General features: G+C 46.8%; 1 protein-coding gene across 6 annotated transcripts in view; it reads right to left on the bottom strand.

Annotated features, from left to right (window-relative positions):
- Positions 1-19311, bottom strand: part of ASAP2 (ArfGAP with SH3 domain, ankyrin repeat and PH domain 2) — a 916066-nt gene that overhangs the window by 122129 nt on the left and 774626 nt on the right. For all 6 annotated transcript variants that reach the window (XM_069235900.1, XM_069235899.1, XM_069235896.1 and 3 more), the window contains one exon: positions 336-504. In XM_069235900.1, the coding sequence (XP_069092001.1) occupies positions 336-504 (169 nt within the window). The remainder of the gene's footprint in view (positions 1-335; positions 505-19311) is intronic.

The following is a 19311-nucleotide window of genomic DNA, read 5'->3' as shown; positions in this document are numbered from 1 at the left end:
TGACCAATCTGTACCAAATCTGCCACACTCTTAGATGCCATATAGAACTCTATCTCCAATCAGTGCAAACTGGTCCAGAGGGTGGAGGGGCAAAATTAAACAACTTGCAAAACCAGGTTTCTCATTCAACTGAGGTGTTAGCCTTAACTAAAGACGAATTACAGCTTCCTTTATTTCAACTATAGTCATGTAAGAGTTCACAGATATTTATAACATGAAAAGGCCTCCACTGTAATTAAACTGCAGTAATTAAACAGGATACACCATAGTGATAAAAATGGTTAAAAGACTGAGAGATGAATTACTGTATAAAACAAATCATATGCACGTGTTACCCTGGAATAGGCTTCTTTTGTGAGATACGGCTAGGCGGTTGTGGTGGCAGTGGGGGAGGAACTGGTTTGTTCAGTGGAAGAGCAGGTGGTGTTGGCTTTGTTGGCTGATTTGTCTCAGTAGCAGGAGTTGTCTTTGGCACAGGAGGTGGTGGAACCGAGAGAGGAGGATCTGAAAAGGCAAATTGGAGCATGAATGGAAATACATTAGTAATGAATAATCTGCTGCTAAGCATGTCCGTTCCTTCACACTACCGCAATGGTTGGTTTCCTTTACATTTCTGACAAAACAGTATTTCACAACTGCTCAATACTGACTTTATTTGATAGCCAGACAAGATAAAAAAAATACATGGTTTCTTATTACACTAAAAACAGTTGAGTCGTCTGTCTTTTCTTCTCCATTTCTCCACTGCCTATTTAGTTAAAGGTTCATTTGAGCAAGCTTGTAACATAATAACATAAACCCAACATAACACATAGCAACCAGAGCAAATTGCAACATAGCTCATATACACAATTAGTCTGGTAAACCCATTACCACCAACTCAGAAAGAGAACGTTACTTTTGGTAACGATCTTTGGGGTGGATATTTCACCTATCTGCTGATTACTCAACTAAATATCCAAGGCATTAGACTGGATATGAACATTTTCGCAATAGCTCTTCAAAGGCAGTAATGAGTGCTGGCTCAATGTCGGCCCCAGAAACAATGCCACCTTGTTGAGGGGAGAAACAAGTAAATAAAGAACAACACTTAGTGCTTGCAACTCACTGATGCACCTGCTGAAGTGATAGCAATTAAGAAAACAACTTGCAACTGTGTAGTGGCTTGAAAGGAGACCCCAGTAAAACTGTCCAAACTAGAATGACATCTCATTGTAGCAAAGCAAAGTGGGCTGGAGGGAATGTGTTGGTAAGGCCCTTTCAAACCTTCATAGCAATTGCTAATTTATATAAGTATGGAAAACACAGAAAACCCAACAAGGATGTAGGAATCCCTTGACTGTACCTTCAGGGCACCCCTGCTGGTTTAACAAGAATGCAAATCTGAGGATGTGTGAAAGGTGAGCCCACAAAATAATTGCATTGTTATCGGCCCCTACCAAGTGACAAGTCTGTTCCACCTTCCAGCGTACACCGTTTTGGCTGGAATCACAACAAGCAGACAAAATGACACACGCTAATGCTGCCGCCAGTTGGAATTAACTTGTGTACCTGCTCAATCTTCAGGGACGGAGGTTGGGGAGCAGTACCTGCTTCTCCAACTGGAAAGGAAGACAGACCGGGGTGGAACAGGGAGAGGTGCAGGTCCATGTACCACAAACTTCTTAGCCGATCCGAGGCAATGAGAATGACTTGGGCCCAGTGTTGGGAAATATCCCTTAAAACCTGCGGAATCAAGGGGGGGTCGTGGCCAAGATGGCGGCCGCATAGGAGGTTCGTAAACGAGCTCCGCGCAGGGCCCGATCAATATCCTGCATACATAACCACCAAGGGAGCTCCATATGTACAGTGAGTCCCTGTGATTACGCTGGCTGAGGTGGTATGAATCGGTAGTGCCCGCGAGGGTGTGAACCGACGCGGCGTTCGTGACCGGCGTCTGTAAAGACGAAGATGGTGGCCTGACCGGCGGAGTAGCTGATCCCGTGTTCTGAGCCTGCGGCCGGACTTTCACCAGCGTCTTTGCTGCCAGCCTGCCCGGGGTGAACGGTGAGGGTGCCTCGGAAGCGCACCAGTGTGCGCGCGATCTGCCGACTCGGCGCTGGACGGCAGCCCCCGTTGCTTCGGGCAACCGTGGAAGGCACGCACCACTATCAAGATCTGGGATACTGCGGTAGGTGCACTGCAGTTGTGGGGAGGGCGGTGCACGTGCCGCGGAGCAGCCCGCTCCACACAATTTTCATATAGAAGGGCTGCTCGCTTTTCCTCCTCTCTCCTCTGCTGGCTGTGCACACCTGTGCCGAGTTAAGGCCCATTGAATCCCTGGGCCGGTGTAAAAAGACCAGAACGGGCTGCTGCCCAGGAACATTGTGAATCACGAAGCAGAAAGTAAAATAAATTAACGAAGTGCTACAGTTATACTCCCAAGGCATCCTCTAAATACATTATAAGCATTAAGATTAGCGCTCTTCTGCCTATCTAAAAGATATGCTAATAAATACCCCTAGCACTACTTAACACTGGGTACTGCCAGTGAACAGCATCTGGATATCCTCCTGCGTGGGAACAGCTGGGTGTTTACTGATACACCTTTTAAAGAACTGAATGACACAGCGACACGCCCAAGGAGTCCCACAAAACTTTTAATCACTACATCATATATAAAACAGTGTTATAACGAGACAATCACTCGTAGTGGATCAATAACAAAGGTCATAGCACGCAGATATAACTCTCTCGCTCACTGCCTCCATGAGGAAATCGCGACCCAATAAAGCCACCAGTGAAACCATGGCCACAACTGACACTGACTCTTCGGAACTACTATCACAAACTGAACAGTTTCGCCCATTGGAAACTACACTACAGCGACAATTTGAGACAATTCTGCAAGCAATATTAGATACCAAAACCTCGCTGGAAACCAAGATTGACACAGTCTCATTAGAAGTTAATCTGGTGAGAGCGGATCATCGTAAACTCGCAGAGCTGGTTACTCAGGCAGAAGCAATCACTAAGACTGTACCACCAACTTTTCAATCAATACAAACACAAATAGCATCCATGCAAGAGGAACTCAATGTCCTTCACCGCAGAGCTGAAGATGCGGAAGGCCGCTCGAGACTAAACAACATCCGTTTCATTGGATTTCCTGAGCACTCTGAACTACCTAACGCAGAAGTGTTTCTAGAAAAATGGCTCAGATCCACAGTGCTTCATGAAGACGTCCCACCCCTGTTCTCCATCGAGAGGGCCCACCGAATTCCAGGTCGACTACCTAAAGCAGGTGCCCCTCCATGCCCTCTCATAGCTCGCCTCCTGAATTTTCACGCTCGGGACTTGATCCTACAATTATTTCGCACCAAAGGACCTTGGCACTTCGAAGATACATCAATAACGGCATACCCAGACTACACAATAGAAGTGCAACGGAAAAGGGGGTCATTCATGGCGGTTAAACAGCACCTCCGCACTCTACAAATCAAATATGCTCTTCTTTATCCAGCAAAACTTAAGATCATAGACCAAGAGACAACACATATTTTTCAATCACCCGAGGACGTATGGACCTGGCTTCACGCCAAGGGCCTGGTGACGGCAGCAGAGGAGGAGAAAGAGGCGGACACATGTATCACCCCGAAGCCGAGACGACGTTGCAGAAAACCAGCTAGAACCTGCCCAAACCAAGAACAGGTAGCGGTGAAACGTGATCGAGCAGTAGCGTCAGCCATACGCTGCTGTAAGAACCCCTTTAACACTCTCCGCTCTGAACACACACAAACATCAGGATCGGACACTGGCTCTGAGATCTCGGAGACTGGCAGCAATAAAGCCCCACATATTACGCCTGGCTCAGTGGATAACAATATTTGACAGACAATTGCAAGCTATGTGAATATTGTACTTTACTGCCATCTATATATCTCACCGTAGAATACCTGGACATCCTCGTGAACACTACTTAACTTGATCCTCTCTCCTTTATTGCATCAATCATCAAGGGCCCCGTAACGGGGTATACTTTCACTAACACTTGTCACTACCCCACCATGATGTACCTTTGGACACGTTGTCCATTGAGACACAGAGACACTTGTTATTTGTTACTTGTTAACACACATTGGGCGGCACAACATATAGTTGCGGCCCGGAGGGATTGTTTTCATTGTTGGGGTTTTTTCCTCTTAGTTCTTTATATGTTTCACCATGTTCATTAATATGCAATTTTGAACACCATCGTAACTCGAAATATTGGGCCAGCTGCTCATACACATGCATGTCCTTGAAAGTGTAGGGCGCAAATGTGATACACTGTCTGTAGTACCTTGCTTAAAAATGAATGAAAGATGTCTCACACACAACGACTGACTCAAGCCCAACAATATAGAGTCCTGACCTGGAATGTCAGAGGTATGACAACATACATTAAACAATATAAAATACACTCATATCTCAAACGTCACAAGGTACATATTGCACTGCTTCAAGAAACGCATCTAACGAAAGCTGAATTAGTGAAGGTAAGATCTTGCTGGCGAGGTCAAGTATATGGCACTGTTACGTCAGCATTCGCTAAAGGTGTTCTAGTATGGCTAGCTCCTGGTATTCCTTTTGCCCTCACTTCCCAGACAATAGATAAGGAGGGTAGATATGTGATACTGGAGGGTAGGCTAGACGACACACCCATCAACCTAGCGGCTGTCTATGCTCCAAATACTAATCAGATCCCCTTTCTAGATTCCCTCACACCTGCCCTGTTCAATGACCCACTTGCCCCTAAGATCTGGGGCGGAGATTTCAATTGCATTATGGATCCACAACTAGACCGATCTCACCCCACAATATCGTCAGCCCCAGTCTATGAAATGCTTGTCATTTCCGAACCAGGAGTACACACATGAGATTAGTTGATGTATGGCGATTGAATCACCCACAAGATCGTGAATACTCATTTTACTCCCCGGTACACGACCTTCATACCAGGATAGATATTTTATTTAGTACCACCAATACTGGCCCCCTTTTGAACCACACAGAATATCTTGCAAAAACACATTCTGACCATAACCCACTAACAGCACTTATGTCTTGGGGTACACCGCGGCCCACTAAACCCACTTGGCGCCTGCAAACAGATGCCTTGCAAGATCCTCCGTTCCGTGAATCATTGTCTGAAATTATTTGGCAATATTTCCTAACAAACGTTGACACTGCTTCCACCCGTGCAACGGAATGGGAAACACATAAAGTGGTAATTCGTGGACACTGTATGGCCACAACTTGGGGAGTAAGACAGCAATTAACCTGTAACCTTATTAAGATTGAACATGACTTACATCAAGAAGAAATACATGCCACGGAACCCTCCGGGTCCCCTACACAATTACGTCAACTCAGACGACGTAGACATGAAACAGAATCCACTTTAAGTCACTATGATCATCACACACGCATGGCCTTACAACATGCTCAGGGAGACCGATCGGGTAAGGTGCTTGCCTGGCTCCTCCGAGAGGCGAACCATAGAACGCTGGCAATGGCCATCCTGTTGCCAGATGGACATATGGCCACGTCACAGCTCTCAATAAACGACGCTTTTCGCACTTACTACCAACAGCTTTATGAACGTCCAGCTGATTTGAACACAGAGAGAGCATGCTGCTTTTTGAATGAGGTACACCTTCCTAAATTGACAGATACATAACGCAATATTATAGAAGAACCCATACAATTAGATGAACTCGCGGCCGTGGTCAAACAAATGGCACATGGCAAGACACCAGGCACTGATAGCTTTCCCATTGAATACTATGCCACATATCCCACCACCCTCTTTCCACGATTGTTAGAAGTCATTTCAACAGGGCTCCCTGCCACGCTCCTTGAGGGAGGCTCTTATCATAGTGCTACCTAAACCAGGGTGCAATACGACTGATGTAAGATCCTACTGCCCTTTATCACTACTTAACCTAGACTGCAAAATTCTAGGTAAGATACTTGCTAACCGCCTGCTACCTGTAATGCATTCTCTGGTACACTACGATCAGTCAGGCTTTATACCAGGCCGCACCACATTTATAAATATCAGACGTCTCTTACATTTAATACACAATACACTGACGGAGGATATGTATTGTGTGGCGGTCTCTTTAGATATAGAGAAGACCTTTGATACACTAGGATGGGGCTTCTTATTTACCTGTCTGGAAAAAATGGGATTTGGTCCTCGCCTATTGCGCTGGGTTAGGACGTTATATGGAGAGCCACTAGCAAGAGTAAAAACAGGTAGGGTAATATCGAACTGCTTTAAAATACAACACGCACACAGCAGGGCTGTCCCCTATTGCTGCTGTTATTTGCTTTAGCTGTGGGGCCCCTGGCATGCTACCTACTCTCCAAAGCTGAAGCCTGGGGGTATATTGGATTCCCAGAGATTCCATGTGGTGTCCTTATATGCGGACGATGCTCCTATATATATCAGAGATTTGCACTCCACGCTCCCTGAACTTGAACACTTACTTTCACTTTTTGGGACAGCGTCAGGACTCCAGGTTAATTGGCCTAAATCATGTGTCTTTCCACTAGCACTATGCCCTCCCTCTAGACGCCTTACCGCGAATAATACACGATTGCAGTGGCAATACGACACCTTCAAATATTTAGGAGTATATATCTATCATTCGATTAAAAATCTCATAGATGGCAATCTGACTAAAGAGCTTACGTCTGCCCGCACATCCCTCACTTTTTGGCAATCGCTACCTTTATCCCCAATGGGCAGAATAGCGATATCTAAGATGTTAATTCTACCCCGGTTGCTGTATTACTTCTCAGCTCTACCTGTTGCAGTACCACAAGCCTTTTTCAGAGCGCTGAACAGTTTATTATTGGACTTAATATGGGGAGATAAACGTCGCAGAGTAGCACTATCTGTCCTCCAAAGACCGCTCCATGAAGGTGGCCTAAGCGCCCCACACTTTGAGTCCTATTACGCAGCAGCGCAACTACAATGGCCAACCACGTGGTTGATTTCTCCGCTACACCCGGAGACAAGTGATGTAATAGCCCAACTGGGTACCACAACACTATACACGTGGTTGACCAGCACCAGGATGGGTGGCTCTACCATGACTCCATTACTAAAAACGGCACACACATCCTGGCATTGTTACTTATATCCCAAACAATCACCCACTCCATACTCCCCGGCGATAACACTGTGGGATATACCTGGAATACCACAGAATATACCAACCCAGACACAAGCACTATGGGCAGATAAGGGCATCACACAAATGGAACACCTCTTTTCAGATGGCGTACTTAAATCTTTTCAGGATATGATTGCTGAATATGACATTGCACCAGGACAGTTTATCACCTATTACACTATAATACAAGGCATGTGTCACATATGGGCCCAAACAGTTAGGAGCACACCTGCCTAACATCCCAGCAAATAATCTGCCCCATTGCATCATGATAAATGTAGTTTCCTCAAAAAACGAACTCAGTTACTTTTAAATATTTCACCTCTAAATAGGTGCAGCCTTTGCTGTGCATCTCTGGACACATGTGTTTCTGGGTTAATCCCTTCTTCAGCAGAGAACAAGTTTGCGGGGTGCTGGAAATGCTGCCATTAATCATCCGGTTTCAATACCTCTTCACTGGCATGCTCCAGAGCTCGTCAGCCCAGTGGCTCAAGGGAGCCTTTTTAAAGTCACAAACAGTTAGGAGCACACCTGCCTAACATCCCAGCAAATAATCTGCCCCATTGCATCATGATAAATGTAGTTTCCTCAAAAAACGAACTCAGTTACTTTTAAATATTTCACCTCTAAATAGGTGCAGCCTTTGCTGTGCATCTCTGGACACATGTGTTTCTGGGTTAATCCCTTCTTCAGCAGAGAACAAGTTTGCGGGGTGCGGGAAATGCTGCCATTAATCATCCGGTTTCAATACCTCTTCACTGGCATGCTCCAGAGCTCGTCAGCCCAGTGGCTCAAGGGAGCCTTTTTAAAGTCACAAGCAGTTAGGAGCACACCTGCCTAACATCCCAGCAAATAATCTTCCCCATTGCATCATGATAAATGTAGTTTCCTCACATATGGGGTACGGGGAATACTGAACCACCCACCTCTCAGGTCTTACATGCCATATTGTCAGCAACGACAACTAAACGCATCATTTCCACTCTATACATAGCACTCCATGCACCCACTAATACCCTACTACAAACAACACATGAAGAATGGAATACGGTGCTACCAAACTCACTGACAACACCAGAGTGGAACGTAGCACTGCGCTCAGTAAAGGAGATCTCTCGTAAGGCCAGATTTAGATTCACTCATTTTAATTATATACACCAAGCATACTTAGAACCCCAACGTCTCCACCGTATGTACCCAACACATGAACCTGTTTGCCCGAGATGTGCTACATCCCCAGTGGGATTTTATCACATGGTATGGGATTGCCCAAATTTACAGACTGTCTGGCACACAATCATTGTAACAATTACTGAAATAACAGATTATACCCCACCTGCGACACCGTCCTTTTGCCTGTTAAGTATTCGAACCAAAACACCAAAAAAGACAAATACCTCCACAGGTTCATAGATTTAGCATTTGTGCTATTTAAACGCAGGATAGCCATGGCATGGAAATCTCAAGCCCCCCTGTTCGTATCGCAATGGTTGAAAGACCTTTTGTTATGGTCTAAGGCAGAAGCTCATCATCTACGGTGGCTCCGGGAACAGGGCATAACAAACTCAGGGGTGGAATATTGGGAATCATTAGTTTTGAAGGTGGAAGCAAAAAACGACCAACATCCACCATGAACGGGGCCCCCCTCCCTGATCAATACACACAGCCACTATATGCTTACACACGTCTAGATAACAGCACGTAAATGGAATTAGGCCCGACTTTCAACACTTGATACTCCCACTACAATTTGGTCTTTACTATACACATGACATAGCACGACAAATATATAACTTAATGCATGCATGGTGACTGTTAACCTCCTCCTTTTTTCTTTTTTTTCCCTTTCTATCTTATCTTGGAATATACATTATTAATTATTTTTGATTTGCAGATACAGTTTACAGCTTCGTTAACATAAAATATGTATGTTTATATATTTACCAATTTACATATCAAATAGGAAATACACCACAGCAACATGTGAATTTATGGGATTCTTTTACTTCTTGCTTTATATGTCAACACTTATATTTTGATATTATGTAACAACGTAACACTATATTGTATTGTACTACCTGAATTTAAATATGTGAAAATCAATAAATAAATATAAAAAAAACAAAAAAAACCTGCAGAATCAAGGGTGTGGGAGCAAACATATAGGCATCCCACCAAGGTTTCCTGCAACAGATACTGGAAGGCACATCCCTGCGAACAATGGGAGGTGCTGCAAATGTCAAACAGATCCACCAGAGGGTTGCCCACATTCTGAAGATGTGCTAGATCACCTCTGAGTGGAGAGGCCATTTGTGGTCTGCAAGGTGACACTGACTGCAGCGGTCTGCCCTGGTAATCAAAGAGCTGGTCAGATGGTTGGCTACAAGTCAAAGTCCATCTTACTATGTAAAAGGTCAAAGTCTCAGTGTATCCCAAAATAGAAGGTGAGAACCACCCCTCTACCCTGCTTGCTGACATACCACATCTTGGTTATGCTATCAAGATCTGAAAAGATTGGCTGTGAAGGGAAAGGAGGAAGGTCTTGAGCAACCACCGAACGATCATCAGTTTGAGCAGGTTGATGTGCAGAACCTACACCACTTAAGACCAAAGGCCTCTGATCTCTAGTTCCTTGAGATGCATGCTGCGCCCTAGAGTGAGGCACCTGTCACATGTACGGACACAGCAGGCAGGGAATGGCAAGACATCACTCTTGAAAGGTTCTCCTCCACTGCCCAACAAGTCAAGTCTGCTGTAGTTTCGCAGGACATCACAATGGAGTCTACAGCTTTCCCTTGTGCTGAAACCACTGCCTGCAGAGGTTACTACTGGAAAGCCCACATACAGCAGTGTGTGTGCACGATCAGGAGAATGCAGGAAGCCAGCAGACATAGAAGGTACAATACATCAGGACAGGACTCCAAGCTCCTCCCTGAAACACTACAATGATAACCCTAATGTCCTGTATTCTCTAAGGAAGAGGGAAGGTTTGAAGCAATGTTGTGCCCAGAACTGACCAATGAAGAGGAGGTGCTAAGAGGACTCCTGGTAAGACATGGGCACAATGATCAAAAAGCCCAGATCAAATAGCAAGGATGCTAATTCTTGCATGTTGCTTGACACCATCTGTCATGACATTCTTCAGCAACCAGTCACCCACGTAAAGGAATACAAAGAATCTCAACATCCTGAGATGAGCCACGATCACCTTTGTGAAGAATCAAGGCACCACTATCAGTCCAGATGGGAAGACAGTGAACTTGTAGTTAGTGGACCAAACCACGTTTCACAGGTACCTACTAAGAGACTGCAGAATCAATAAGTGGAAGTACATGTCCTACAAGTTGAGAGAAACCATCTAATCTATTACTTCCAAAGTCAAAAGAACCTGAGCCAGGGACCAGCACCGTTAACCTTTCCTTATGAAGGCAGGTTAAAAAGACTGAGATCCAACATCGGACGAAGACTAATACCCTTGGGAACCAGGAAGTACAGAGATTAGCACCCCTGCCAAATTTCCTGCTTTGACACCAACTCCACTGCTCCTTTCTGCAGCAGGACTGCCACCTCCTGCTGCAGTATACACAGATGGTCTCCTGACTGTAGTAAGGCAACTGGAGAGGGGCCTGTTGAAAGGGTAGGGCATGCATCCTTTCTACAATCGGAATAACCTACTTGCCTGAAATTATGGCTTTCGAGGCCTGTAGACAGGAGTACACCCAGCTTCAAAAACTCCAACAAGGGCGAACTACAGGTGCTTCTAAGGTGGACGAGAAAAGAGAAGAAAGAGTTGTTTGGTAAATGGTGTAGACTCTGCCTTTTCCTCAGCACATGTACTGCTTAATTAGTGAGTGTTTTCTCTGCTGCTGCGGCTGCATTGACTGCCTTTGCTAGAAATAACAGCCATAAACAAAGTTTAGACATTTCCCAAACTGTATATCATCTTTTTGAGGGGACTGGAGTTTTAAGTACCAGGCTTTTACCCTGCTTGTTTTAAATCCCTCTCAGGCAAAGTTACTAACGAACAGCTTTGATCCAATGAAGAGTAGATCCATCAATGTAGGTTGGCCACCTGACACTAAGACTGCAGTATCTAATCCAAATTGAAATATCTGCCTGAGTGTGGTTTGCACATCTGACACAAGCTCAGCGAAGTGCCCTTGGTGATGATGGGGCAAATTGGGGATGGCTATTTGTGCCATGTCTATAGGGCATAAATGTAGAGCCCAAAAAGGCAAGTTGCATTCAGAGATATCAACGGCAGACTGACAACCAAGAACATTTTCCTTCCAAATGCCTCCATTTTTTTTTTAACTCTCTGCTTGCTGGGGCTGTGGATAATGCCCCAGATGACAGGTTGGCTAAGCAAGAGGGCTGGTTCCCTAAAGTCTCAGGGAACAGATGAGATGACAAAAAATATGTATCACCAGGTATGGGTGTGTGAAGTCTGTCCACCAATCTGTTACCTGCAGGGGATGATGCAGGCTTCTCCCAAGCAGTTGTTACCCAGTACAAGAGTGCCTAATTAAGGGGTAATAAGGGTTCTGAGGCGGCAACATGCCCTGTAGTTGGCAGACGGTTTAAGCACTTCTGTCAGAATGTTTGCTTAGGTCTTGATGGTCGGATTGAGAACGCTCTAAATCCTCTGCAGCTTTGAGAACCAGAGGGGTATGAGGTTATCTCAGGAGGAGGCCCTAAGGGCTCTCCATTTTAAATTCTGGGGAAGTGTCTCTCCTGCTAGCGCCTCATGAAGCTTGGAAGTCTGAGTCTGTGGCAAGAGGAGGCATAAATTGTGAACTATTACCGTTTTTATCAGTGTCATAACTTCTATCTTGCAGGGTATCAGAGTCACTACTAAACATATCATGTACTGTCTCCCTATATAACTGAACCAGTGGTCTGGTCCTACCTGTATTGCTGCTTTTACAGCTATCACTATATCTCATCAATGTGACCTGAATAATGGGGACCTGGGCTCGGGCAAAGTTTGATCCAGTTGTGGTACTAGAGTCGTTAAACTCAAAGCTAGCAACACTGGTGCTGAAGCTGGCCAAGGTCTTGGTGTCAGAAGATGTGTTGCTGGCAAAGCTGGGAGTGTCAGGTTCAGAGGCTGAGGCAGATATGGGGCGAATAGCTCAGAGGAAAGCCCTGTGTGCAGAAGTCTAAAAGACATCCCTAGAGGTCCCATAGGCTCTGACAGCGTGCCAAGAGGAACAAGGGAATTGTGGATTAGGCATTCAAAAAGAGTGCTGGGTGCATTCCTAGAGTAGGGAATTCCAGGTAGACTGTGGGACATGGGGTCTCAGAGATAGTTTCTGAGGGAAAGGAGTAGTCAGTGGGCCAAATAGCACCGTCAGCACCAACTAGTTCAGGCTCTGAAAACAACCCTAGCGGAGTCAGAGTGGGCCTGGGTGACTTAACTTGTGGCAAGCAATGTTTGGAGGACTCACTAGGCCTCCTTTCCTTCTAATGAGTGCGTTGCTTTTTTTTGGGAGGATCTTGTTGCGGGTGACTCCAACTACTTCGATTGAGGAAGGACTTGTATTCGGCTCAGTGATCGTCCCACACTCTGGACATGAAGAGTTCTGCCTCTCTTTCTTTTAGAGCCTTGGGGAGCATGCACAGGCATGACTCGCACGACTGTGTGTCATACTCTGACCCCACCAAAAGAATAGATGATGGACAGAATGATGAACAATGCAAACATTCACCCCCATTTCCGAAGATCTGGGTTTAATACATCGATTTTTTGCCCACCACGGAAGAGGAAAGGTAAATACACCTTGCCGTTATATTACAATTAACTGGAAATAATGTGTCCCACCAACTCTAAATAACTATCACCATGTCATGTTATATAAGCCATAACCTGAAAGCAGGTCCTAGATTTAATGAATCTAAATTTCTCAATGGTGCTTTTCCTGAATAGGTGCTTAGTTCCCAACGGGACACCAAAAATTGCATTTTCATACCACAAGCAAAGTTCAACAGACGAGTAGATACTTTTGCAACAGTTAATAAAGCTTCCTTCAGTGTGCCATTCCACTATACACCTCCAATGCTCCTTGGATGCCCTGAAAATTGAGCAAGCCAGCCAAACAGGTCAAATGCTTCAGCAGGAGTGTAGCCAAAATGACGTTGCCTGGAGATGGTGTAGGACACTCGCTCTCTATATGGTGCACTAAACAGAAGTACATTGTGCAGAGTCCAGTGGATTCCCAATTGGGTGACAGAGGCAAAAGTAGATAATACTAACGCTCTCTTTTGAGGTAGTGTGGGCGAGCACCTAGGCATATCAGAGGGAAGTGCAAGGCATTTATTGTACAAACAAAGGCAGAAGGTAAAAAGCTGTCAACTGTCAATGCTCAATCTCCACGCAAGAAGATAGAGACTGGGCAGGTTTGGATGGGGAACCCTCCCCTGCTGCTGCAACAGCAGGGGAGGGTTTGATGGCCATGTGCAGAAGCTCATGATACCATAATCTCCGTGACAAGTCCAGAGCCACAAGAATTACTTGGGCCCGGCCGTTCTTGATCTTCTTGAGAACTCTGGGCAGAAGTGATATTGGTGGAAAGGCGTACAGGCGGCCTGAGTTCCACTCGAGATGAAAAGTGTTACAGAGCAAGGGCTGTCTTGGAAACTCCAGCGGGCAAAACAGCTGACATTGCGCGTTCTCTGCAGAGGCAAACCGATCTAACCAAGGCTCTCCCCACTCTTGAAAGAGACCTTGCGCTACCTCGGGAAGGAGACGCCATTCGTAATTGAACATGTATTGACAGCTGAGTTCATCTACTCTGGTGTTCAGTGAGCCCGCCAGATGTTGAACTACCAGGGATATGCCCTGACATTCACGCCATGCCCAGAGACACAGGGCCTCTTGACAAAAGGTTCACGACCCTGACCCCACTCCGCCCTGCTTGTTGCAGTACCACATGGCGGTGGTGTGGTCCGTGAGCACCTGCACCACTTTCCCTTTGAGAAAGGGAAGGAATGCCTTCAATGTAAGTCTGATTGCACTGAGCTCCAGAAGGTTGATGTAGAGCCTAGACTCCGCTGGAGACCAGATGCCTCTGATCTCTGCCTCTCCCATGTGGCCACCCCATCCCAGGAGTAACGCATCTTTCACTACTGTCAGATCTGGCTGAGGAAGGGAGAGGGAGCTGCCTCTGACTTAATCTTGGTCCGTTGGCCACCATTGCAGACCTTGCCCAATTCCCTTTGAGATCTGGACCATGGTTTAGAGATTCACCTGATGCTGCACTCACTGCAACTTCAGATCCCACTGCAGAGCCCGCATATGCCATGTGGCATGTGTGACCAGCAGGAGGCAGGAGGCTATGAGGCCCAGAGGCCTCCGAGTCATTCTCACTGAAATCCAGGACAGAGACTGAAACATCAGTATCATAGCCTGAACATCCTGGACTTGCTGCTCAGGAGGATAGGTCACAAACTGCACTGTGTCCAGAACAGCTCAGATGAAAGAGAGCGTCTACGAGGGAGTCAGTTGTGACTTCGGCACATTTATATGAAACCCCAGTGAATGCAGGAGGTCCACCGTACTCTGGAGGTGGGAGACGACAGCCTAGGAGGAGCCCGCCTTTGACAGCCAGTCGTCGAGATAGGCGGAAGACTGAAACCCCTGATCTGTGCAGATTGGTTGCAACCACGGTCATCACCTTGGTGAACACCCAAGAGGCGCTGGTATGGCCAAAGAGAAGCACGGTAAACTGGAAGTGCTCGTGGCCCACAGCGACCCGCAAGTAAAGTTTGTGGGCAGGCAGGACTGGAATATGGAAATAAGCATCCTGCAAGTGCAACGCTCCTATCCAGTCTCCTGGGTCCAGGGCAGATGATACCTGAGCCAGAGTGATCATTTTGAATTTCTCCTTCTTGAGGAAGAGAAGGAGGGACTGAAGTCTAGGATAGGGCGGAGGTCTTTGTCCTTTTTGGGTAATAGATAGTAGCAGGAATAACAACCACAATCTATTTCTGGCACTGTGACCCTCTCTATGGCTTCCTTGGCCAGAAGAGGCCTAATCTCCTTGCAGAGAAGTGCAAAGTGATCCTCCGTGATCCAATCGTAGGATTGGGGCATGGATGGCGAGGTAGTCTTGAAGGGGAGAGAGTAGCCCCTTCGAACTATCTGCAAAACCTACCTGTCTGACATGATGGATTGCCAGCGGAGCAGGAGATGACTAATCCTGCCTCCTACTGGTCCCTGGTGGGGAAGAGTCAGACTAGGAAGGTGTGGAGGCAACTGCAGAGGGGGTGGAGGGTGGGGTTGGGTTGGGAGGTATAAGACTGGCTAGACTGCTGGCTCCCTGATCCACGAGGGCGATAGATCCCATGTCCCTGGCCACGCAGAGGCTGTGCAGCATGATTGGATGGGAATGGCTGTGGCAGGATGCCTCTTCCATAGCCATGAAAGGGGCTAAAAGCAGACTGAGGGGGGACGAGGGGCAGACACAAGGACCTGGCCGTAGCACATGAATCCTTGAAGAGGTTGAACAACGAGTCTGCTTTCTATCCGTAGAGGTGGGTGCCCTCAAAGTGCATGTCCATAAGGTTAAATTGGACATCCCCTGAAAAGCCAGATATCCTCAAACAGGCGTTGTGCCTCAGGGCCACTGTCGATGCTACCGCTCTGCCAAGTGTGTCAGTTGTGTTTAGTCCACAACGGATCATGAACTTTGTTGCATCTCTCCCATTAGCAACTGCTTGACAAGAGTACAGCCCAGGCCCCCTCGAGGACATGTGGTAGCATTTGCACAACCGTATGCCACAGAGTATGGGAGTAATGGCCCAAAAGGAATGCGATGTTCATGGACAGTAATGCTAGGCTGGAGGAAAACATCTTCTTCCAAAGTTGGTCCAGCCTCTTGGACTCCCTATACGGGGGGTGGAGGGTGGTCTGGGGTTTCAGGGGGACCGTGCCTTAGGATGTGGATAACCAAGCCCTCAGGGGTGGGGTGTTGGGTCAGGATCAGTTGGCACAGGCCAATGGTGGCGGGTAACAGTCCTGTCCAGAGGAGCTCCTGTACTGGTTTGCACCAGGTAACCAGCAGGACATTGGTAAGGGCTTCATTAAAGGGTAATAGGGGTTCAGAGGATGAAGCCCCAGAAGCACCTCTGTCAGGTTAGTCCGGACAGCCACCAAAGCAGGGGCGGCTCCTCCATTAGGGCGAAGACCTTCACCCCCTTCTCCCTCCCCAGCTCCCCCCCCACCCAGCAGCTGCAAACCTTTGCAAGAAAACAATAATAAACAGTGTTTATTATCGTTTTCTTGAAAAGGGGTTGGCCACAGGCTGTGACGAGCACTTGAGGGGAGTGCACAGAGCACTTTCCCGACAGCGCATGTATGTTTGACCGGCCGTCTTGGGCTGGCCAAACACACATGCGCAGTGGGCTCTCTCCAGAAACAGTTGCCTGGCTGGAGAGAGCCTGCACCCACCCATCCTGACGCTGCTTTGAGCGTCAGGATTGGCGCAGGCTGGGGGCCTGTGCCTACAGAGGAGCGGATGGAGCAGCAGCAGTAGTAAGAGTTCTTTTTTTAAATTATTTTTTATTTAATTTTTATTCCCGACCCCTCCCCCCCCACTCCTCCCGTGCACCGTCCTGCCCCTTCTGCTGGTCACCAGTCACGACTGCCCCAAAGGCAGCTCAAGGACTAGGACTTCGGCTGCTCTTTGCACCTCATAGGGTAGGATGCTCCCTTTTCCGTAGCCACAGTAGGGGGAGAAGGCATGCCAGAATCTGTGGAAGTATCCAGACCACTGGCTTCACCAAGGTCCATACGCCGGTCCATAGGATCTTGAAGCTGGTATATTAAAGGCTCCAGTGACCCCACCCATTCTTCACCAACCCCCCACCCCTGAGAATAAGGGTCAGGATCCGACATAGGGGGCCAGGCCCCTGTCAATGTTGGAATCAGCTCAGTGTCAGAGTCAGCAATGAGGATGGGGTCGACGTCAGGGGCACAGGCAGCACCAGGAGCATTGTTGGGGAAGGTCGAGATGGTACGACCGATGCTGGTTCGGATCCAGGAACGGATCCATGGGTGCCCCATTGAGCTGAGGCCGAAGCCGTCGGCGAGGAACCCGAGGGGGCCCATTCTGACCCAATGGGGCTCAAAGGCGCTCCAGCTGGGTCAGACTGTCCAAAAATGAGGTGTATGGTCTCACAAAACTCTCCAAGCTGGGCAGGAGTTGCTCCAGTTTCTAGACACTCGACGAAACATGGAAGCAAACCAGACGCAGGCTCCATGGACCGAGGCCTAAAGTGACTAAGCACCTTTTCCCTCATCTCAATGGCCAATAGATGGGATGAAGTCGAAGATCATTTGTTCTTCTTCAGCTTCTTGTGCCTTGACTTACCCAATCATCCCGAGGTTTTGGAGTTGGACAACGACAAGGGCGTGGGAAGGGGGGTCCGGGGGGTACCATGACCGATCCTGGAACCTTCCTCTCGATCGAGATCTGGACCTATGCAGAGCCGAGCGCTGGCCGCCAGGAGCTTTAGGGATCACTCCCTTAAAGCTTTTGGATTCATGGCCCGGCACTCAGATCACGACTTCAGGTCATGGTTGCGCTACAGACACCACAAGCACACGAGGTGCTGTTCTGTCACTGACATCGCCCGATGACAGGATCCGCAGGGCTTAAACCTGGTCTAATGTGAAGACATCGTCAAAGCACCAGGAGTGTAGGCACTCAGAAATCTACGACAAAAAGTAAAAAAAGACCAGTCAAAAAGTAACTGAGGGGTAGCTCTTTCTTCTGATCAATGCTGGCTGGCGTGGAAAGAGACGAACTGGCATCAGTCCTCAAGGGTGGTGTCTACATAGGTAAGGAATCTACAACTAGATGTCTCTATCGGACAGGTAAAGTACACCAACAAATGTTCTCTGAACCACTTCACTGAGGGCCCATTACGATTGGCATGTTTTGTTTCATCTTAAACGCTGCACCACCTTACGCCTTAAGTTTTCAACACTATAGGCCGTTATAAATCAAGTCGTGGGTGGGACATGTGGCAGGAATTCATCCTCATGACAGGATAATGGGAGATGAGCATACAGGAGTCTAGAATTTCCATGGTATTTCTGGCATGTTCTAGCTTACTCTGCTGGATATCACCTAGAGATGCTGTTGGTATTACCAAGGAACACATAATAAGTCACATAATAAGGCCCAGAGTCTATCATACAAGGGAACTACTTCTATTAGGTCAGGTGTAGAAAAAAGGCCCTGTGCATCAGACTAACACACTATTTTCGTCTCAGTGTAAAAAACGCCAAACTATATAAACTCCTATTCTGTATTGAACAAAAGTGCTTGCTGCAAATAGGACAAAGCTAATTCCCCCAGTTCAAGAACTACTTCCATTTCTCTTTCAACTGAATATGTGGACTAACCACGTTGCACGTCATACACTGGCAAATATGGTGTGACTTCCAGTTCTTCCCTCTCAATCTTTTAACTTCAACTATTCTCTTGCCCATCATGTCAATGTTATTCTACAAGGAGTTGTCCCTCACGGTACTAAAATGCTCCTCATACTTTACCAGGACTGGCACAACTTTCTGTTCAACTGCCCCATGTCGAAGATGTTCCTTAAACTGCAGCCTATATTACACTTTAAAGCCTCTAACCTCTCCAATCAACACTATATCATCCAAGCCTCCATACTTCCAAATAAACACTCAAAGTATGTTAATATTAAAACTGTTCAGAACCAATTCCTGCATATGGACCAGTACTCTGGAGCAACTTCCGTTTTCACCGTATACTAGCTTCTTTGTTGGTGCAATTCAGGAAAAATTTCAAATCCTACCCCTGACAAATAATCTACAATTCTAAGCGGAATCTCTTCCCTCCTGACCTCACTCCATTATGAAACTGTTTATGATTTATTCTGCGTTTATACATACTTAATCTGCTCAACTCACAGCACAAAGGGTTCTGCATGTCTCCATGGTAACACAACTTCCCTCATAAAATTACAAGAACCTCAACCCATTCTGATGCTGTGTTTTTGATTTATTCTATTTCTGTACAACCTTACCGCCCGCAGCGAAAAGGTATCTGATAATCTTTTTCTTTTT

The sequence above is a fragment of the Pleurodeles waltl genome, chromosome 5, assembly GCF_031143425.1.
Source record: "Pleurodeles waltl isolate 20211129_DDA chromosome 5, aPleWal1.hap1.20221129, whole genome shotgun sequence".
NCBI lineage: Eukaryota > Metazoa > Chordata > Amphibia > Caudata > Salamandridae > Pleurodeles > Pleurodeles waltl.
This window is presented reverse-complemented; position numbering and strand designations above follow the sequence as displayed.